The 16,137-nt window shown below is 34.8% G+C and overlaps 1 protein-coding gene across 2 annotated transcripts; it reads right to left on the bottom strand.

The window, feature by feature from the left end:
- Positions 1–125: 125 nt before the first annotated feature.
- LOC141822145 (putative hexosyltransferase MUCI70) lies at positions 126–9,436 on the bottom strand. 2 transcript variants are annotated; one of them, XM_074709579.1, is made up of 9 exons: positions 8,760–9,436; positions 7,663–7,878; positions 7,369–7,582; positions 7,104–7,213; positions 6,782–6,981; positions 4,017–4,120; positions 1,220–1,407; positions 929–1,128; positions 126–461 (listed from the first exon to the last, which is right to left on the bottom strand). In XM_074709579.1, exons 1-9 carry the CDS (start codon positions 8,980–8,982, stop codon positions 255–257), a joined length of 1,662 nt encoding a protein of 553 aa, XP_074565680.1. In that variant the 5' UTR covers positions 8,983–9,436; the 3' UTR covers positions 126–254. The 2 variants fall into 2 exon arrangements, with proteins under 2 accessions (XP_074565680.1, XP_074565689.1); XM_074709588.1 differs by having other exon boundaries at positions 127–461; positions 8,827–8,965.
- Between the last annotated feature and the right edge of the window lie 6,701 nt (positions 9,437–16,137).

Raw genomic sequence — 16,137 nt, forward strand, 5'->3', positions numbered from 1 at the left:
ATTTATTCCGATTTCTAAAATTAAATATAAACTATCACCTAACGAAAAAAACTGAACTTGGAGCTAATCGTTATAAATAATCAATTTTCATAATGACATTAATTCATAAATTTGTAATTTACAAGGAAGAATTAAATTATCAATATTTCCTGACGAAATTAATAGACCATTTGCAATTTGCACTCGAAAATAATTAGTGCTAACTACCTTTTAAGAACATTGAAAAAAATAAGAATAAACTGAAACAAAATTTGTCATAATCTTCCAGTGATGACTCTCGGATGCCGGCGTCGCGAACCGGATCTCTTGTCCCTACCACGCCTCGAGGGCGTTTTCCCAGGCAGTTTCTTCAACGGCGGCACTCTCGCGATTTTGTCTCGTGTTGTCACGGCAGCAGCAGGAGGTGGGTGGCGCATCGCCGCAAGCGCCTTCCTCTGCTCCAACAGGTCCCTGTGGTATGCCTGCACAATCATCAAACAAATTAGCACTTTATTCCTGTAACACATACTGAGGCACCAGGTCGTACATTTTTTTAGTTAACATTACATACAAGCCATTCAATTTAGAGAAATTTTCATTTCGACCTCCAGAGTTTTCTATTTAAAGATACCTCCAATAATTTTAAAATCATAAAATTATCTACCAACATTAACGATCATTTTACCCCTAACTATAACACCGTTATTTTATTACAGGGAATAATACATGACTGATATTCACATCACATCATTTTTTATTAAATAACAATGCAAATCATTAGCGCGTGAGATGAGAATAGTTCGAAAACATCAAAAAGAATTTTGATGGTTATAAAATTCTGAATGGATATTTTGAAAAGGAGATTAAGTTTATGAGAGGCGTGAAATGAAAATTTTTCCTTCATTTTATACATAAAAGGGTTAGAAAGGTCATGATAAACTTAGATTACCTGAACAACAAAGTTGCGCCTTTCGCAATCCATAAACATGTTAATTGTCCAATCAACTTGCGACGTAATCTTATCCCTCACAGTGCTGAAACTGATTTGGTCCCTGGCTGTAAAACGATCGACTTCATTGAACCACAGACAGGTGAATAAATTAGTAATTGGCATGTGCTCTCTGATGATCACACATCCCTCCGGTACATCTGTAGTACAGAAAAAAAAAATCGAATCATAAGACAAGCACAAGCAATCTATTCACAAACGAATCTGTATATATATACGGCCAGCATTTACCACTTGTAATTGGAAGCTTAGATAAAGAATAAGGTGTCAATCCCTCTTTCTTGTAAAATTCAATTTGATGATCTATGGAGGCATTGTCATATTTCCCAGCAGCTTTATTAGCCTCTGCTTCCTCAAAGACATCAAAGCGACTGTAGTGCCTAGATATTGCAAAAGTCTGGTTTTTCCTCCACAAGAATCTAATGTAGATTTAAACTAATTTTAGTATACAACATGTACATTTCAATTTAACAGATAATAGATTTTGAAGCATCAAATTTGAACATAAAATGCAACTGTTTGGATCATTTGTTATTCATACATGAAATGCTAAGCATAAAAATTCGTTTTTACTCCTAACTACTACCTACGTGTATATTTTTTGCAACTCTAGTAGATACATCAATGTTTCTCAAAATAAAGTAGCAAAATTTACAACTACTTACCATCATAACAGTGCACTTAGTTGTGCAACCGAATACCCACTACAATCAATTCCATTGATTAAAAAAAAAGTCATTTAGACTTTTGAAGCCATGGGACATGCGAATTACAACGATTAAGTTGCATGTTCACAACTATGTGAATGGAGATGAGAATTTTATCCCATCGTTGAATTCTATGCAAGGTCATTTCATTAGTGATACGGTGATTATCAAAGGGCGCACATAGATTTAAGAAATTATCAAATAAAGCACCATACTTTGAAAATGATCAAAGGGTGCACTGATTTACAATGACCTTCCCGTTCTATCCCTCCCACCAACATTAACTTTCCACACGTCGGTTTCCAAAGCATATCACATTCAAAAGATTAAATATAAAAATTATTTCTGTAGTTTGGATGCATGCAATCTCAACATTTCTTTCCACTTGTGAAAAGTAAATCTCTCTCTCCATTAAATATAAAAATTATTTCTGTGGCTTGAATGTATGCAACCTCAACATCTTTCTCCCTCTCTCTCTCTCCACTTGTGGAAAACAAATCTCTCTCTCCCTTCCTCTCTCACCTGTCAATTTATACAACTCAAATTTATTTTTTTAAATTTAACTACTAAAATCAAAATCAAAATTTGACATCAAATCTACATTTTCCAAACTCTACTCTTTCATTTGGTTGCAAATCGTAGAGATCCAAATAGTCTAGGTCCATCAGTGGATTTCAATCAAAATTCACTGATCGACCTAGAGAGCTTCGTCTGCACTCATTCCAAGTCCTATGAGTTTCTAAAGTGACAAAGAGTTCAAATGTGCCCTCATTTACTGCTTTCGAGCTTCCTTAGAAGGTATCAAGGGTCTATCATGCCCAAGTTGGGCCTAGTCTCCCCATACCAGACCCTTAGTCAAAATCAAGGTTTGACACCATATCTACATTCCTCTCACTCAACCCTACCAAATGGGTGCAAGTTTCTAAAAATCCAAATAGCATAGGTCCATCAGTGGATTTCGGTCAAAACTCACTGATCGACCTAAAAAGCTCAAATCACACTCATTTCAAGTCCTATGAATTTCTGAAGTCGCAAGGAATCCAAAGGTGTCCTCTATTACTTATTTTGGGCTACCCAGAGGTGCTTCAGTATTATGTTAACTTTCAGCCCAAGTGTTCTAGTTGAAGATTTTTTTCTCCTTAGCACTATTAGGGAAACCTGAAAACAAAGGAGGACACATTTGGACTCCTTGACACTTCAGAAACTCATAGGACTTGGAATGAGTGTCATTAAAGCTCTTTAAGTCGATCAGTGGATTTTGATCGAAATCCACTGATGGATTTAGACTATTTGGAATTCTGCGAAAATTTACAATCATATGAAAGAGTAGAATTTGGAGAAGATAGATTTGATGTCAAATCTTGATTCTGATTTTAGTAGTTAAATTAAAATTAAATAAATTCGAGTTGTATAAATCGACAAGTGAGAGAGGAAGGAGAGAGAGAGATTTACTTTCCACGAGTAGAAAGAGAGAGAGGGAGAGAGATGTTGAGGTTGCATGCATTCAAACCACAGAAATAATTTTTATATTTAATGGAGAGAGAGTTTGCTTTCCATGAATGCAGAGAGAGAGGAAGAGAGATGTTGAAGTTGCATGCATCCAAACCATATAAATAATTTTTATATTTAATCTTTTGAATGTGACATGCTTTGGAAATCGATATGTGGAAAGTTAATATTGACGAGAGGGATAGAATGAGAAGGTCACTGTAAATCAATACGCCCTTTGGTCATTTTAAAAGTATAGTGCGTGATTTGAGAGTTTTCCAAATCTACGTGCGCCTTTTAGTAAATCACCGTGAGTAATACCTATGTCATTCATCACTTGATTAGATAAATATTTAGGTAAAAAGATTTTCCTTCTTTTACCTCCACTCCTTTAAAGTTAATTTATTCAACTTTTGCCATCTTAGCATACTTAGTTATAAATAATAGTTACATCTACCTATGGAAAAGGACAAGTCTTTTCACTTTGCAAATAACAGATTCTAGCACATAACAAGCTGAAGAAAAGGTCACAGTGCATTAGGTCATGCTACTTTGAGTTTTGGATAGTCAAGATTATTGTGACAACTAGGTCAAAAGTAAACATTATCATGTTACAATAGATCAACCATCTAATACATGGATACAAACACAATTTTTTTTTGATAATCTACTTGAGAGTAAAGTGCAATATTTTAACAAAGGAATAGATCAAAATTTCATGGCTGAAGAGAGGCATCAAGCAGATCAATGAACTACAAATAGAAACATAGGCGATGCAAAATAAAACTCATGCATACTCAAAAAAAATGGCAAAGACCTTCACTCAAGTATACCTCTCAAGAATTTGATAGGGATCCACAACGAGCTGAAGTTTTCCATCAATCCAAATAGAAAACCGAGCATTTGGGAAAAGTCTATGGAGTAAAAGTTTAGGAATCTGCTAATGTTAATAAAAAACAAAAATCTTTAGTTTTCCTTAGACCATCATCTCTAACAAAAGAGATTGGTATTGATCAGGACACTTTAACTTAAGGAACATGCAAAGTATGTGTGTTACAAAAAAATAAAAACAATTGTCATATAAATTGCAAATTAAAAATGGCATATGAAAGTTGCAAAAGATTATGAACAAACATGGCTGTAGCCAGAGTGAACGTGTAATGGTGTATCTCATCAAGCTTATTCATAAAAAATCATGAGAAGGGACAACCATTTTGCACTTCATGTGAATGTATTTTAGATTTATTCTAAAGTCCATTTTTTTTAAAAAAAAAAAGAGTGAAAAACTTGAATCAGGTGTTCTTGATCATTCAAGAAAATAGAAATTGAGGTAGGACCACATATATACTGATTTCAAGTAATCGTACAACTTTTTTTATTTTCTCCTACTGATTACCAATTTGCTCAAGTTTTATCCCTTCAGAACCTCTTCTTGTAACCAATTTACATATGAAACTCATCCGCCCCTTTTTCCTAATTCTTATGGGTTGTCTAAATTCTATTTTATATGAATTACAAAATTATTACAACATTGAATTCATCAATGATCACAGTGCTAAGCTTGTTGTTTGCCTAGCACTTTCTCCATGGAACATTAAGAGGAATACTATTGATAAATGTTCATTCTCTAGAGATATCCTTGTAAGGCAACAACAAGGCAATGTATAGTAGGTATTAGGTATGCAACATATAACTAGCAACGAAGATCAAAATGTTTCACACATCCATAAATGATGAAAGTCATGCATATCAATGCATCCATGATGAAATCAAGAATCTTCGTGTCTTTGGTCCAACTACTTTGAAATGTTCATGTTCAAGTGACTGAATACTAACATGGTTACACCAGAATCATTAGCAAGAAAAAAATATACAATAAAATTATGCAAATACAGAAACAAGCTTTATGAGCATAAAGTATAGGATGTCACCATACAAAATCATCCACATACTGGACAAGATAAACCATATGAAAAATAAAAACTGCAACCAAGAACTCCATAATGTTTTTATATATTTCACTTGGGGGCTCCTCTAATAGTGTGTTTTTTATTTAAATTTTTTCCAGCTTATAGGTCATAGTTGAGAGGAAAATATAGCATTCATTTCAAAAGAGACCTACCACATCACATTATACGCAAATATACAGACAGGAATTCATCCTGATACTGATTCAGATAAATGAAAGTTTACAAGCAAGAAGAATACAGATTGCAGTTGGAACTTCAATGCATTCTATATATTTCATTTGGGGCTTTACTGATAATGGCAAATGGAGATGTTGGAGAGGAAACTCATTAATGTTGTCACATCTACATGAGAAGAATATACGAAGAGAGACATGACTGAGACATAACTAGCCAGTATTTTGAAAATGAAATTAACAGAGGCCGAAAAACTGTCAAACATAAGTGAAATTAGGATTTCAATATCTACTTTGAAAGGATTGATGTTTTCAAAGGAGAAAAAAATATTTGATATCAGGAGACATCAATTCTACTTTGAGAGAGGGACATCAATTTATGACAACAGAGATGTTGGAAGAATAATATATTTAATTGCATCTTAAGTTGCAAATGTTATATCAAAGATAATTGGAAGATGAAAATTTTGGGATGCCATTAAGTAGCTACCATCAACATATACTGGTTAAGATTATCCTTGCATCAAGAGAAGTGAGGATGGGAAGAGATTGTAATCTTGGGCCGAGTTGGAAGGAGTGGCAATGCTTCAGCTGTTGAGGGTTATGCAGAAAGGTTACATGGTAGTAGCGCTGCAGGTAAGGTAAGGTTGCATAGATGGTGACAAAATGTAGGTAATGTCACTAGTTGTATAAAAGAAGACACGACATGGAAGGATTGAAGAAAGTGACATCACTTTTGTTGTATAGAACCCAAGTCTCTCCTTCAAGATCTTTTGAGAATATCATAAGGATACTTCTCAATATTGAGTTGAGAAGAAATTCTTAGATATCCAGTACAATAATGTTCATTGTAGATACCATATCTAAAAATCTGAATTAACAAGGAATTTAATTCTTGTTTAGCACATCGTGCTCTCAGCATCACTAATAAGAAGATAAAGGCAAGGAAGACCACCTGCCTTATTTACTAGTTTTCCAAAGCTTGATCGGGGTTGGGTTGCCCAGTCACCTCTTTGATGTTTTCCATATTGAAGAAGACCAATTTATTTTTGGAAGTTTTAAAAACATTCTTTCAGTATGTATAATTCAATTGATAATTTTAAGAGCTTGTTAGGCTATTATACAGTCTAGCAGTTAACATCAATCAGAAATAAGCTTAAGATACTAAATGATTTCCACAAGAGAAATGAGAAATGATGAAGTAATGAGCTCAGGTGGTACGGTATAGAGGGTGAAAAAACATGCATGTTTTTTTTACATTTACTTTATTTCCCCTTATATAATGCTAATAAATATGCTGAACAGTTGAACCAGAAAAGGACAATTGACTTTAATCAGTAAAACAACCAAGTCTAAATGGTATGTGGTACATAGTCCAAGGTGATAGCTTGAAATGTCAAAAGATGCTAATTGCAGTTATAGTTATCCAGTCGTAGTAAATAGTGTAAAATATACCTTCCCATTGCGCCTCGAATCCTCATATGGAAGATTTTGAACCACCACCACTCTCCACAGACCAACTTTTCCAGAATCATCTAGTCCACTAGAATTTCTCATATAGGCTTCAGTTTTTTCATCAACAAACATGTAAAAGCACACATTCTTCTTTGTATACTCACTAATGTTCTGGGGTTGTTGCATTAAATCATAATTTCCTGGTTAACAAGACCAGCAACAAATCAATCTAAATGGGCAAATAGAACCTGGAGAAGAAATGAGGAATGAGAGAAAGAAAACAAAAGGTGGAAAGGCCATGGAATTATCATTGCATTCATACCGAATATAGCAGAGGCTACAACAACATCATGGCATTCTTCCATTTCCAGAAGGATATCGCCATCGATATCAAATCCAGTTCCTCGACCAGGTTTCCTTCCATTTGCAAATCTGACAGAGTTAAGCAAGTACATACTACAGAATGAGAAGAGGCAATCATACACATTTTAGTCTGTAGGTTCATGCTGTTACAATTTGTTATATTCATGCATTTACAATTTATCCAATAAGATTAATGGATTTGTAGGAAGGGTTATGAAATATACCCACAGTGCACAGTCATTGATTCTCTTATAGTGAAAGATTCATTTCTATGCAGTAAAGATGGAAGTCCACCAAAGTTAGAACCCCCTTTTGGCTGATAAGAAATTAAACTATCTTCTGAAAAATAATGTAAATTCTTAAGAACTGGTGATGGAGATGTTGAATAAGGCATGTGAAGCAAAGCCTGCTCTACAGGGATGTAACATACAGGACATGCTGCAAAATAGAAATGAGATAGTCAGCGTGATAAATAATCTAAAAGTTGCTATGCATATAGATCAGAGATCATCACATACGACGTGGGCCAGTGTGCCTTTTATCCATTGGTGGAGAAGAAACAGGGAATCTTTCACAAGGATGTGGTGTTGTGCGATGAGAGGGAAGAGAAATAAGACTTGTATTATGTCTAACTGAAGACTCTTCATGTGGAACAATAAATGGGGACTTGGAGCTTTTCATTGAAAGATTTTCCGAATACATAAGTGTGGTAGCACCTACCAATGAATCTTCATCTGAAATAGTAATGAAAGTCTATCATATGCCATGATGATGCATAATGGAATAACTAATATATCAAAACTGCAAGAAGATTGAAAACAATAAAGGAAAAATATTGAAAAATGCAAGGATAATTCATGAAGGAATAGACATCCTTCTGCATCCAAATAAGCATTTCTTTTGTATCCAGAATCTGGGTTTTGTCTTGATATTTAACTGTAATTTGCATTAGCACAATAGAAAATGTCATTCATCCAATAAAAAATCACAATCAAGACTATTGTTCGACAGTGATTGTTTAAAATGTTATCAGAATCAACAAACGTCAAGTTAGATGCAATATGATCAGCAATGTGCTATTACTCATGGAAAAGTAAATTTAGTCCTAGAATCTACAACAATCAAGGGTATGCTACTCCATATGGAACGCTACCTGATATGATATGCCTAAAGAAAACTATTGAGCTCCCTGTCAAGTCCTGAGCTAAAAATCAGTCAGGTTATGTCTCCACAGTAGGGGCAAGCAAATCTGTAATCTAATACTAAACTTTTTCCCACAATGATTCAGAAGACAGAGAGGAATTGGGATATAGCAAAACAAAACATTGAAAAGATTATGCTACTCTACTCAGAAAATAAAAAATCATTTAAACTCAGGAGTATAATTTACAAGATATCACTTATGAAGGAAATAACCAACCTCCACTTGACTAGAAAACTCATGATCTCATGGAAGTATAATTACTAGATATTACTCACGAATGAAATAACCTACCCACGATTCAATATCAAATACATGGAAGTATGACGTACTAGATATTACTCATGAATGAAATAACCAACCTACAATTCTGTATCAAGTTAATCACCAGAAATAATAAAAATTGGAACTGACCTCTACTAATAATCGAAACAAACGATAGTACGGTAACTGAAATCATGAGCATCAGTAGAATTCCGACCTTCCTCCTCCCCACAAACTTGTAAATCCTTCCGGATACGGATCTTGAAGCCCTTCGAAGAAAGATCGGTTGAGTTGCCGAAAAAGCACCATTCTGTAGCTGTTGATGCAATGATCCGTTACTTCCCGACCGAAGACCCAATGACGCTGCAGTCATCGTCCCTCACTACCAAAGCTAGACCCGCTCATCTCCCTGATCCTTTGCATAATCCTATCATCAAATGAATCAAAATCTCTAAATCTCCGCTTCCTGAAGCCAGCAGACCAAAATCCGAGACAAGATCTACTTATTCTAGTCCGATAAAACTCCAAAATTCTCCAAAAAAAATATCCCTTATACGAAATTCTTATTTCCAGGAGGGGAGATTACAGTCAGTCTACTTCGTCACCGCTCCGGGCGAGCGATCAGAATGCAAGTTTAAGGGAAACAATTAAGAAAGAGAGGAATAGATTGGAAACGATGTGAAGGATCTCTTCTCTTCTGTTTCCGCAATTTCTCCGATCAATCCACGGATTAGACTTTCAGCTGCGAGATTCATCGATCGAAACCCTGGCGATGGTGTCCGAGCGTCGGGCTCGAAGCAGTCGAAGCTATGAAGGAGGAGACGAAAACAGACAGCGCAGGTGAATTAAACTAAACTAGGGATAGTTAAAACTTAGGAGATGTTATTTTAAAAATTAAATAAAAAATTCTCGTGAGTGAAAAAAAAAACATAGTTCCCTTTATTTTTTAAGAGTCATTAAGGCACACAGAATGAGGAATATGCTTGTGGGCTTTCGATTCGTAGGCTATCTTCTTTGGGGGCAGTTCGAGGAAGGCACACATAATTGAATTGGGTCCTTAACTACGTCTTTGTTAGCGAACTATATATATCTAACATTACATTTCTCAACACCGTTGCTTCTTTCAGCAGCAAATCATCCACATAATTAATAAACGATTGAAATTATGCTTTTACCCATTTTTATCCTCTACCATTTCATCATCGCCGCTCGCTGTTCGCTGTCGTCACGCTCATCATTCCTCTGCCATTTCATCAACGCCTCTCGCTGTCGTCACGCTCATCATCCGCATGCAATCCAAACACCGCTCGTCGCTGGTCGTCATGGTCCACCAGGCAAGGATGGGCCACAGGTTAGGCAAGGCACCACTGAGGGCCCACAAAGCATGTGGGCCAAGCTCCCTCCCTCCCCTGTTCGAACGCTGCTGCCAAATGATATCTTCACCGTTAAAAGTTGCTCTTTAAAACTTAAATCGACGAGAGAGTTTTGAATTTTTGGTTCTGAAGTGACTAAAACATTTAGTCTAATTTTTTTCTATAAAAATTTCTTCATTTTGAAGGTTTTTATAAATTTTATTTATTTATTGTAAATTTAAAAATTAAATATTAGTAATTAAGCCTACCATATATATATCCGGCTACACCCGGACTCATGCCCAAGCAAAGCCAAGATCTAAAGCTTACCATGTGCAAGGGTGGAGCCACATATTACCCTACCCTGGCGGGACCCACGGTGAGAAAGAATTATAGTTTGGATTTATGGTGGAAAAAAGAAGGACATGTGAAAGAGAAGGAGATAGTCTGGGGGATTTCAATTAGCTCAGGATCAGCGGAGATTATAAAATTCTTCTCCGACGGTGCCAACGTGGATTCATGCATGACACAATTAATCTCATCCCAAGTCTGGGGGATTTTGAGTTTAATTTAGATGTGCAAATTATTACTGACGTAAATATAATTTTGATTACATGATTAAATTTAACAGCCTAACGATTAATGATTACTTTAATGGACTTTGATTGATGATGGTTAGTGGATTATTTGATCAAAAAACAATATAATATTTAAGGATTAAAAAGACTCTACTACATTGCGACTACTGCAATCATGATTACCATAGCATTGAAAAATGCTATTACCTACATGGCTTTCTCATAGATCATAAGCTCCATGGAGAGAACGTGAAGTCACCCAATCAACGCCAAACTGGGGCTAGCAATGTGAAGGTGGAACAAAACAATGCATTGGAGATAGGAGAGAAATCTCTTTCAATATATGATGGACCAAGGCTCACAATTGAAGAATAATATAATCCATTGGTAGCTATGATTTGAAAAAATAATGATGGTAACACACAACATTTTACAAATACCACAAGTACTATTATAACATCATCTCAAATTTCTCCAATTACACCGCACTCTAATTTTTATTGAATTATTGATAGTGGAGCCACGAACCATGTGATTTCTTCATTTGAATTGCTAAATCCTAAGGTATTAATTACCAGAAACAACAAATATTGGTGTGTTAAATGGTGGTTAGATATTTATTGAATCAATTGATTCATTATATTGTACATTACACCTCAAAATAAATTCAATGAAGTCCTCAAAGTTCCACAATTTCAAATTAATTTGCTATTAGCTAGTAAATTAACACAAGCATTGAATTACATAATTACATTCTTTTTTGATTTTTGTGTGTAGCTACGAGGAAGATGATTGGCTTGGACAAGCAACATAATGGCCTCTGCTGCTTAGCACAAATCACAATCCATCCTTTGTTAATGCTATCCACAAACATTCCAATCTTTGGCACCAACATCTTGGGCACCCATCGTCTCGTCCCTCCAAGTACTCACCGACACCAACCTTGCAATTTAATTTGATTCTAAGCATGTTTGTGAAATTTATCCTCTTTCCAAATAAATAGTTTTACGTTTTCCATCTAGTTCAATTTCTTCTCGATCATCTTTTGAATTAATTCATTATCATATTTGACGACCACATCGAATAAAATCTCACTCTGGGATTTATTTTTTTAATAATTATTGATGATTATACTCGATATATTTGGATGCACTTTATGAGTTTTAAATATGAAATTCAAGGAATCCTATAGTCCTTTATTTAGCGTGTGGAAACACAATTCCACTCTATAATTAAAACTCTTCAAACCGATAATGACACCGAAATATTTTTCATGAGAAATTATTTTCATAGTAAAAGCATCAATTATTACATTTCATGCACCTCAACTCCATGCCAAAATAGAATTATTAAAAGAAAACATCATCATCTTTTAAATGTAGGAAGGGCTCTCCGATTTCAAGCAAACCTACCATTAAAGTTTTGGGGTGAAAGCATTCAAACAACTTGCAATTTGATAAACTGTTAGCCCACACCTTTCCTCTCATCATAAATCTCCATATCAAATACTTTATACCAAATCATCTGCATAAATCACTTTTGGATATCTTTGCTATGCCACTAACATTCAACCCACACATAAATTTGACCAAAGAGCATCAATTAAGTGCATATTTGTTAGTTATCCATTTGGCAAAAAGGGTTATCCAGTTTATAATGTAGAAACAAATAAATTATTTTCTTTTCGAGATGTTGGTTATGTTTTCCCATTGCATACTAACCCACAAGAAGAACAATGTGATGAGATAGTTCTTTTCTTACCTTACATCTCAGATGAACCAACCATCATAGAAACAAACATCACATAAACTACTAATCTTCCTTCACAATCACCCATACCTTCCGTCAAACTATCCTTGACTGTTGACTTAGACACTTCCATAACACAAACACCCCCCTAGCACACTTTCTTCTAGTCGCATAAGGCAACCAAGTGTCAAACTTTGAAATTTCCATCTCTACCCGAAGTCAATCTTCATGGCACGCATCACTCCTTGTCCAAATATATTTCTTATGCACAACTCTCATATAAATATTGAAATTTTGGTTGTGCTATTGCTATGCATGTGAAACCCGAGACTTAAGAGCAGGCAATGTTAGATCCGAAATGGTATAGGAAGTTATGCATGAAGAATTAATTGCCCTTGAACGACATAATAATTGGATACTCATGCCACTTCCCTTTGGTCATCACCCAATCAGGTACAAAATGGGTATAAAAATTAAACATAATTTGGATAGCATAATTAACATGTACAAAGCCCGATTGATGGCAAAATGCTTCACTCAACAAGAGAGATTGATTATAAAGAAACATTTACACCTATAGCCAAGTTGACCACAGTTCATTCTTGAGTTTCTATTACTACTGTTCATAATTGGTCATTTCCCCAATGGATGTCCAAAACACTTTTTTTTATAGTGATTTGCTTAAACAAGTTTATATGCAACTACTTTCCGATTTTCATGGAAGGGGGAGACACTTATGGTATGTCACTCAATAAATCATTATATGGCTTAAACAAGTTTCACGGAGTTTATTTCATAAATTTTCTAAAAGCATTCAACAAGTTGATTGTTTTCAATCCAAGGTGACTACTCACTTTTCACAAAGATTTCTATTAATGCCTTCATAGTTGTACTCATCTATATATGTGGATGATATGATCATAGTCAGCAATGATGATAACGCAATCCGATGTCTTCAAGAAGTTTTTCCACATCAAATTTTGTATCAAGGACCTCGATCAATTATGATATATATTTTATTGATATTGAAGTTGCTCGATCTATCGGCGATATTTCGATACTTAATATGTTGATGAGGGAGAGTATTATGGGAAAAGAATTGAAAGATCTAATACTTAAGGAAAGAGAGATTGGGAAATCTCATAATTAAGGAAAGAGATATATTGGCGTTAATATTAACTTTGTATGATTAATTATATATTTAATTTTTTAAAATTAGGTTTAACCGATCTTTTAATATATATATATATATACATTATCTTCTCTTTTTTAATAATTACAAGAATTATATACATAATTTGTTTTCTCTTCAAATTATTAACGTAGTTCGATATTGACGAAACATGGCGCTCCCCGCCGCGTTGTCCAACCACGTGTCAGTTAACAATATAATCTATTCATCCGTCTTCTTGAAAGGGCCGATCGATTGGAAGTCGGGAAAGGACTGACCAGCCTCCAAATCCAATCCACATGGCACACACTTCCCCACACCTTCAATTTCGGATCAATTAATTAATAGATGAATCCAAAACTAGCTCAACGTCGTCTTGCAATCATAACCAGTACTGACCCCGGCCGTGGGGTTCCTCTCCACATGCATAGTCGTCCTCGACTAATAAAGGGACGCGTCGTGCATGCACCAAACCTTCTTCATCCCAATCCTCTTCTCCGTCTCTGCCAGCGAAACAGAGGTTCGGTTTCGTAATTAATTACCACTACCGGGCAAAATATATATATAATTAATTCCAATATTATATACGTACTCCGCCTAAACCTTATCGTTCTGCAAGGCGCGACGTACGTGACTTCAGATGCCATGGACCTCGCATCGCATGCACCATTCTGGCGGTCAGATGTCTGTCTGTGTGATGGGAATATGCATATATATTAAACCTTTCCTCCTATTCTCATTTCGATAAACACTCTCGTGGTTTGCCTTGTTGAGTTAGCACTTAGCAGTCTCTTTCCCAGTGACATTGAGGATAAGAACCTAATATATTTTTTAAAAATGATAGATATCTTTAATTATGATATATCATTGAGCTATTTTATTCCTCAATTATTATGCTACTCTCGCAGTCGTTATCATTAGTTGATATGACGCATGAGCTGTTTGTGATAAGAGGTGAGATTCTCAAAAGTGCCGCGTCGTGAATGCACATTGTCCACTAGACCAAGTCTAAGGTGTGACTTGTGTGAATCTTGTGTCGGAAGGAATGGTCGATATAGCCAAATGGTCGATAGCGAAATGATTGGAGAAAAATTAAAATCAAACGAATATTAATTTTTTTTCAAAATTATTAAAGCGGCGCCTTATTTTGTGTCTTTATAAATAATGCAATGATTTTTAAGGTGAACATTTATAATATATATATATATATATAGAGAGAGAGAGAGAGAGAGAGAGAGAGAGAGAGCTGAATTTTTTATTTTTAAATTTAAAGTTTTATGAACTTTTAAACAGTTAATTATATCGCCATTTAATAATATTTTTGTATATTGGAAAATTATAAAACAAATTATGGATATATATTGTAAAACGTATGACATAAAATCGACAGTGATTATTTTGAAGAGGATTTTATAAATATGATTCCTATAAAACTGAAATATAGATTTTCAGAATTTATTACCAAAATTCAATTTTAGAGATTAAACTTTGAACATATGCAATCTAAAATTATAATTTTTTAAAAATATTTTTAAAATATTATAAAGTTTTGAATTTTATAAAAGAAGTAAAAGAATTCAATTTTTAATTCAAATTATAACTTTAAAAACATCATATATATATTGATGAGGGCTTAAACACAAGGGTATGCGAAAAGGAGGAAAACCTCCTTTAAAATGAATTTTCACAATGAAAAGATCCGGTGACATGTAATTCTTTAAAACTGAATTAAAAAATATTTTGATTTTTTTTTCAGTTAAGTTATAATTATTGTGCATGGAACATTAACGACGAGAAAGTAATTAGTTTGACAACGCTGACGATTACGATATACATCGTTGAAGTAAAGAAAATATTATCAAGCCACATTATTGTTTATGTTGATTGATATAACGTAAATTAATGGATAAGATCTCAACCTAAATGATAAATTATATGTTGAAAAGATAATTGGCACACTTTGGGAAAAATTATATGAAATATTTGTGAGTGTTGTATTTTTGGTCCAAGATAATTGATCTAGTTTATTTTTTTATTTTAGAAATTTTTATGGCATCAGTATTATGTCATGTTTTGAAATAAATTATTCAATAATACTATTGTATGATTGGAATGATGATTGTGACAATTACGAAAATTTTTTAATCAAGCTTGAAAAATAATGGTGATCCTGGTTTTTTTTCCTTTTTTTTGTATCTGAAAAATAGACGAAGAGATACCTTCGCTTTATTTCGATATAAAAATATTGAAAATCCGAGGTGCATTTTGATAAATCGGACAAACGAAATCCAGTGGGTGTTAATGTAAACAACGGGCGGATGAGATGACCGAACCAACAGCCGACAGCCACAGAGCATCACGCAGAAGATATTCCTTCGGGTGCGATGCGGTGATCCTTCACGCTCGATACCGCAAGCATATTCTCCCAGAACACCGTACCAAGCGGAATAATTTCGTCTGTCCCAACCAGTTCACCAAACAGGAAAGCCAGTCTTCTCATTTGCGGACAAGACCGACCCCATCAGTCTCTTCTTTGACCGGGGTCTGCGTTCAATGAATGGTGTCTGGGTTGTCAAGGACTAAAGGGAGACGGACGCGGAGAAGTGGGTGAGAAATAGCGAGAAAGGATAAGGATGTCAATAATTGAGCCGGAGGATGTGGGCGCCTGACGTGGATCC

The sequence above is a fragment of the Curcuma longa genome, chromosome 1 (genome assembly GCF_044706935.1).
Source record: "Curcuma longa cultivar G26 ecotype Majalengka, Jawa Barat chromosome 1, ITB_CL_G26_1.1, whole genome shotgun sequence".
In the NCBI taxonomy this organism is placed as follows: Eukaryota; Viridiplantae; Streptophyta; class Magnoliopsida; order Zingiberales; family Zingiberaceae; genus Curcuma; species Curcuma longa.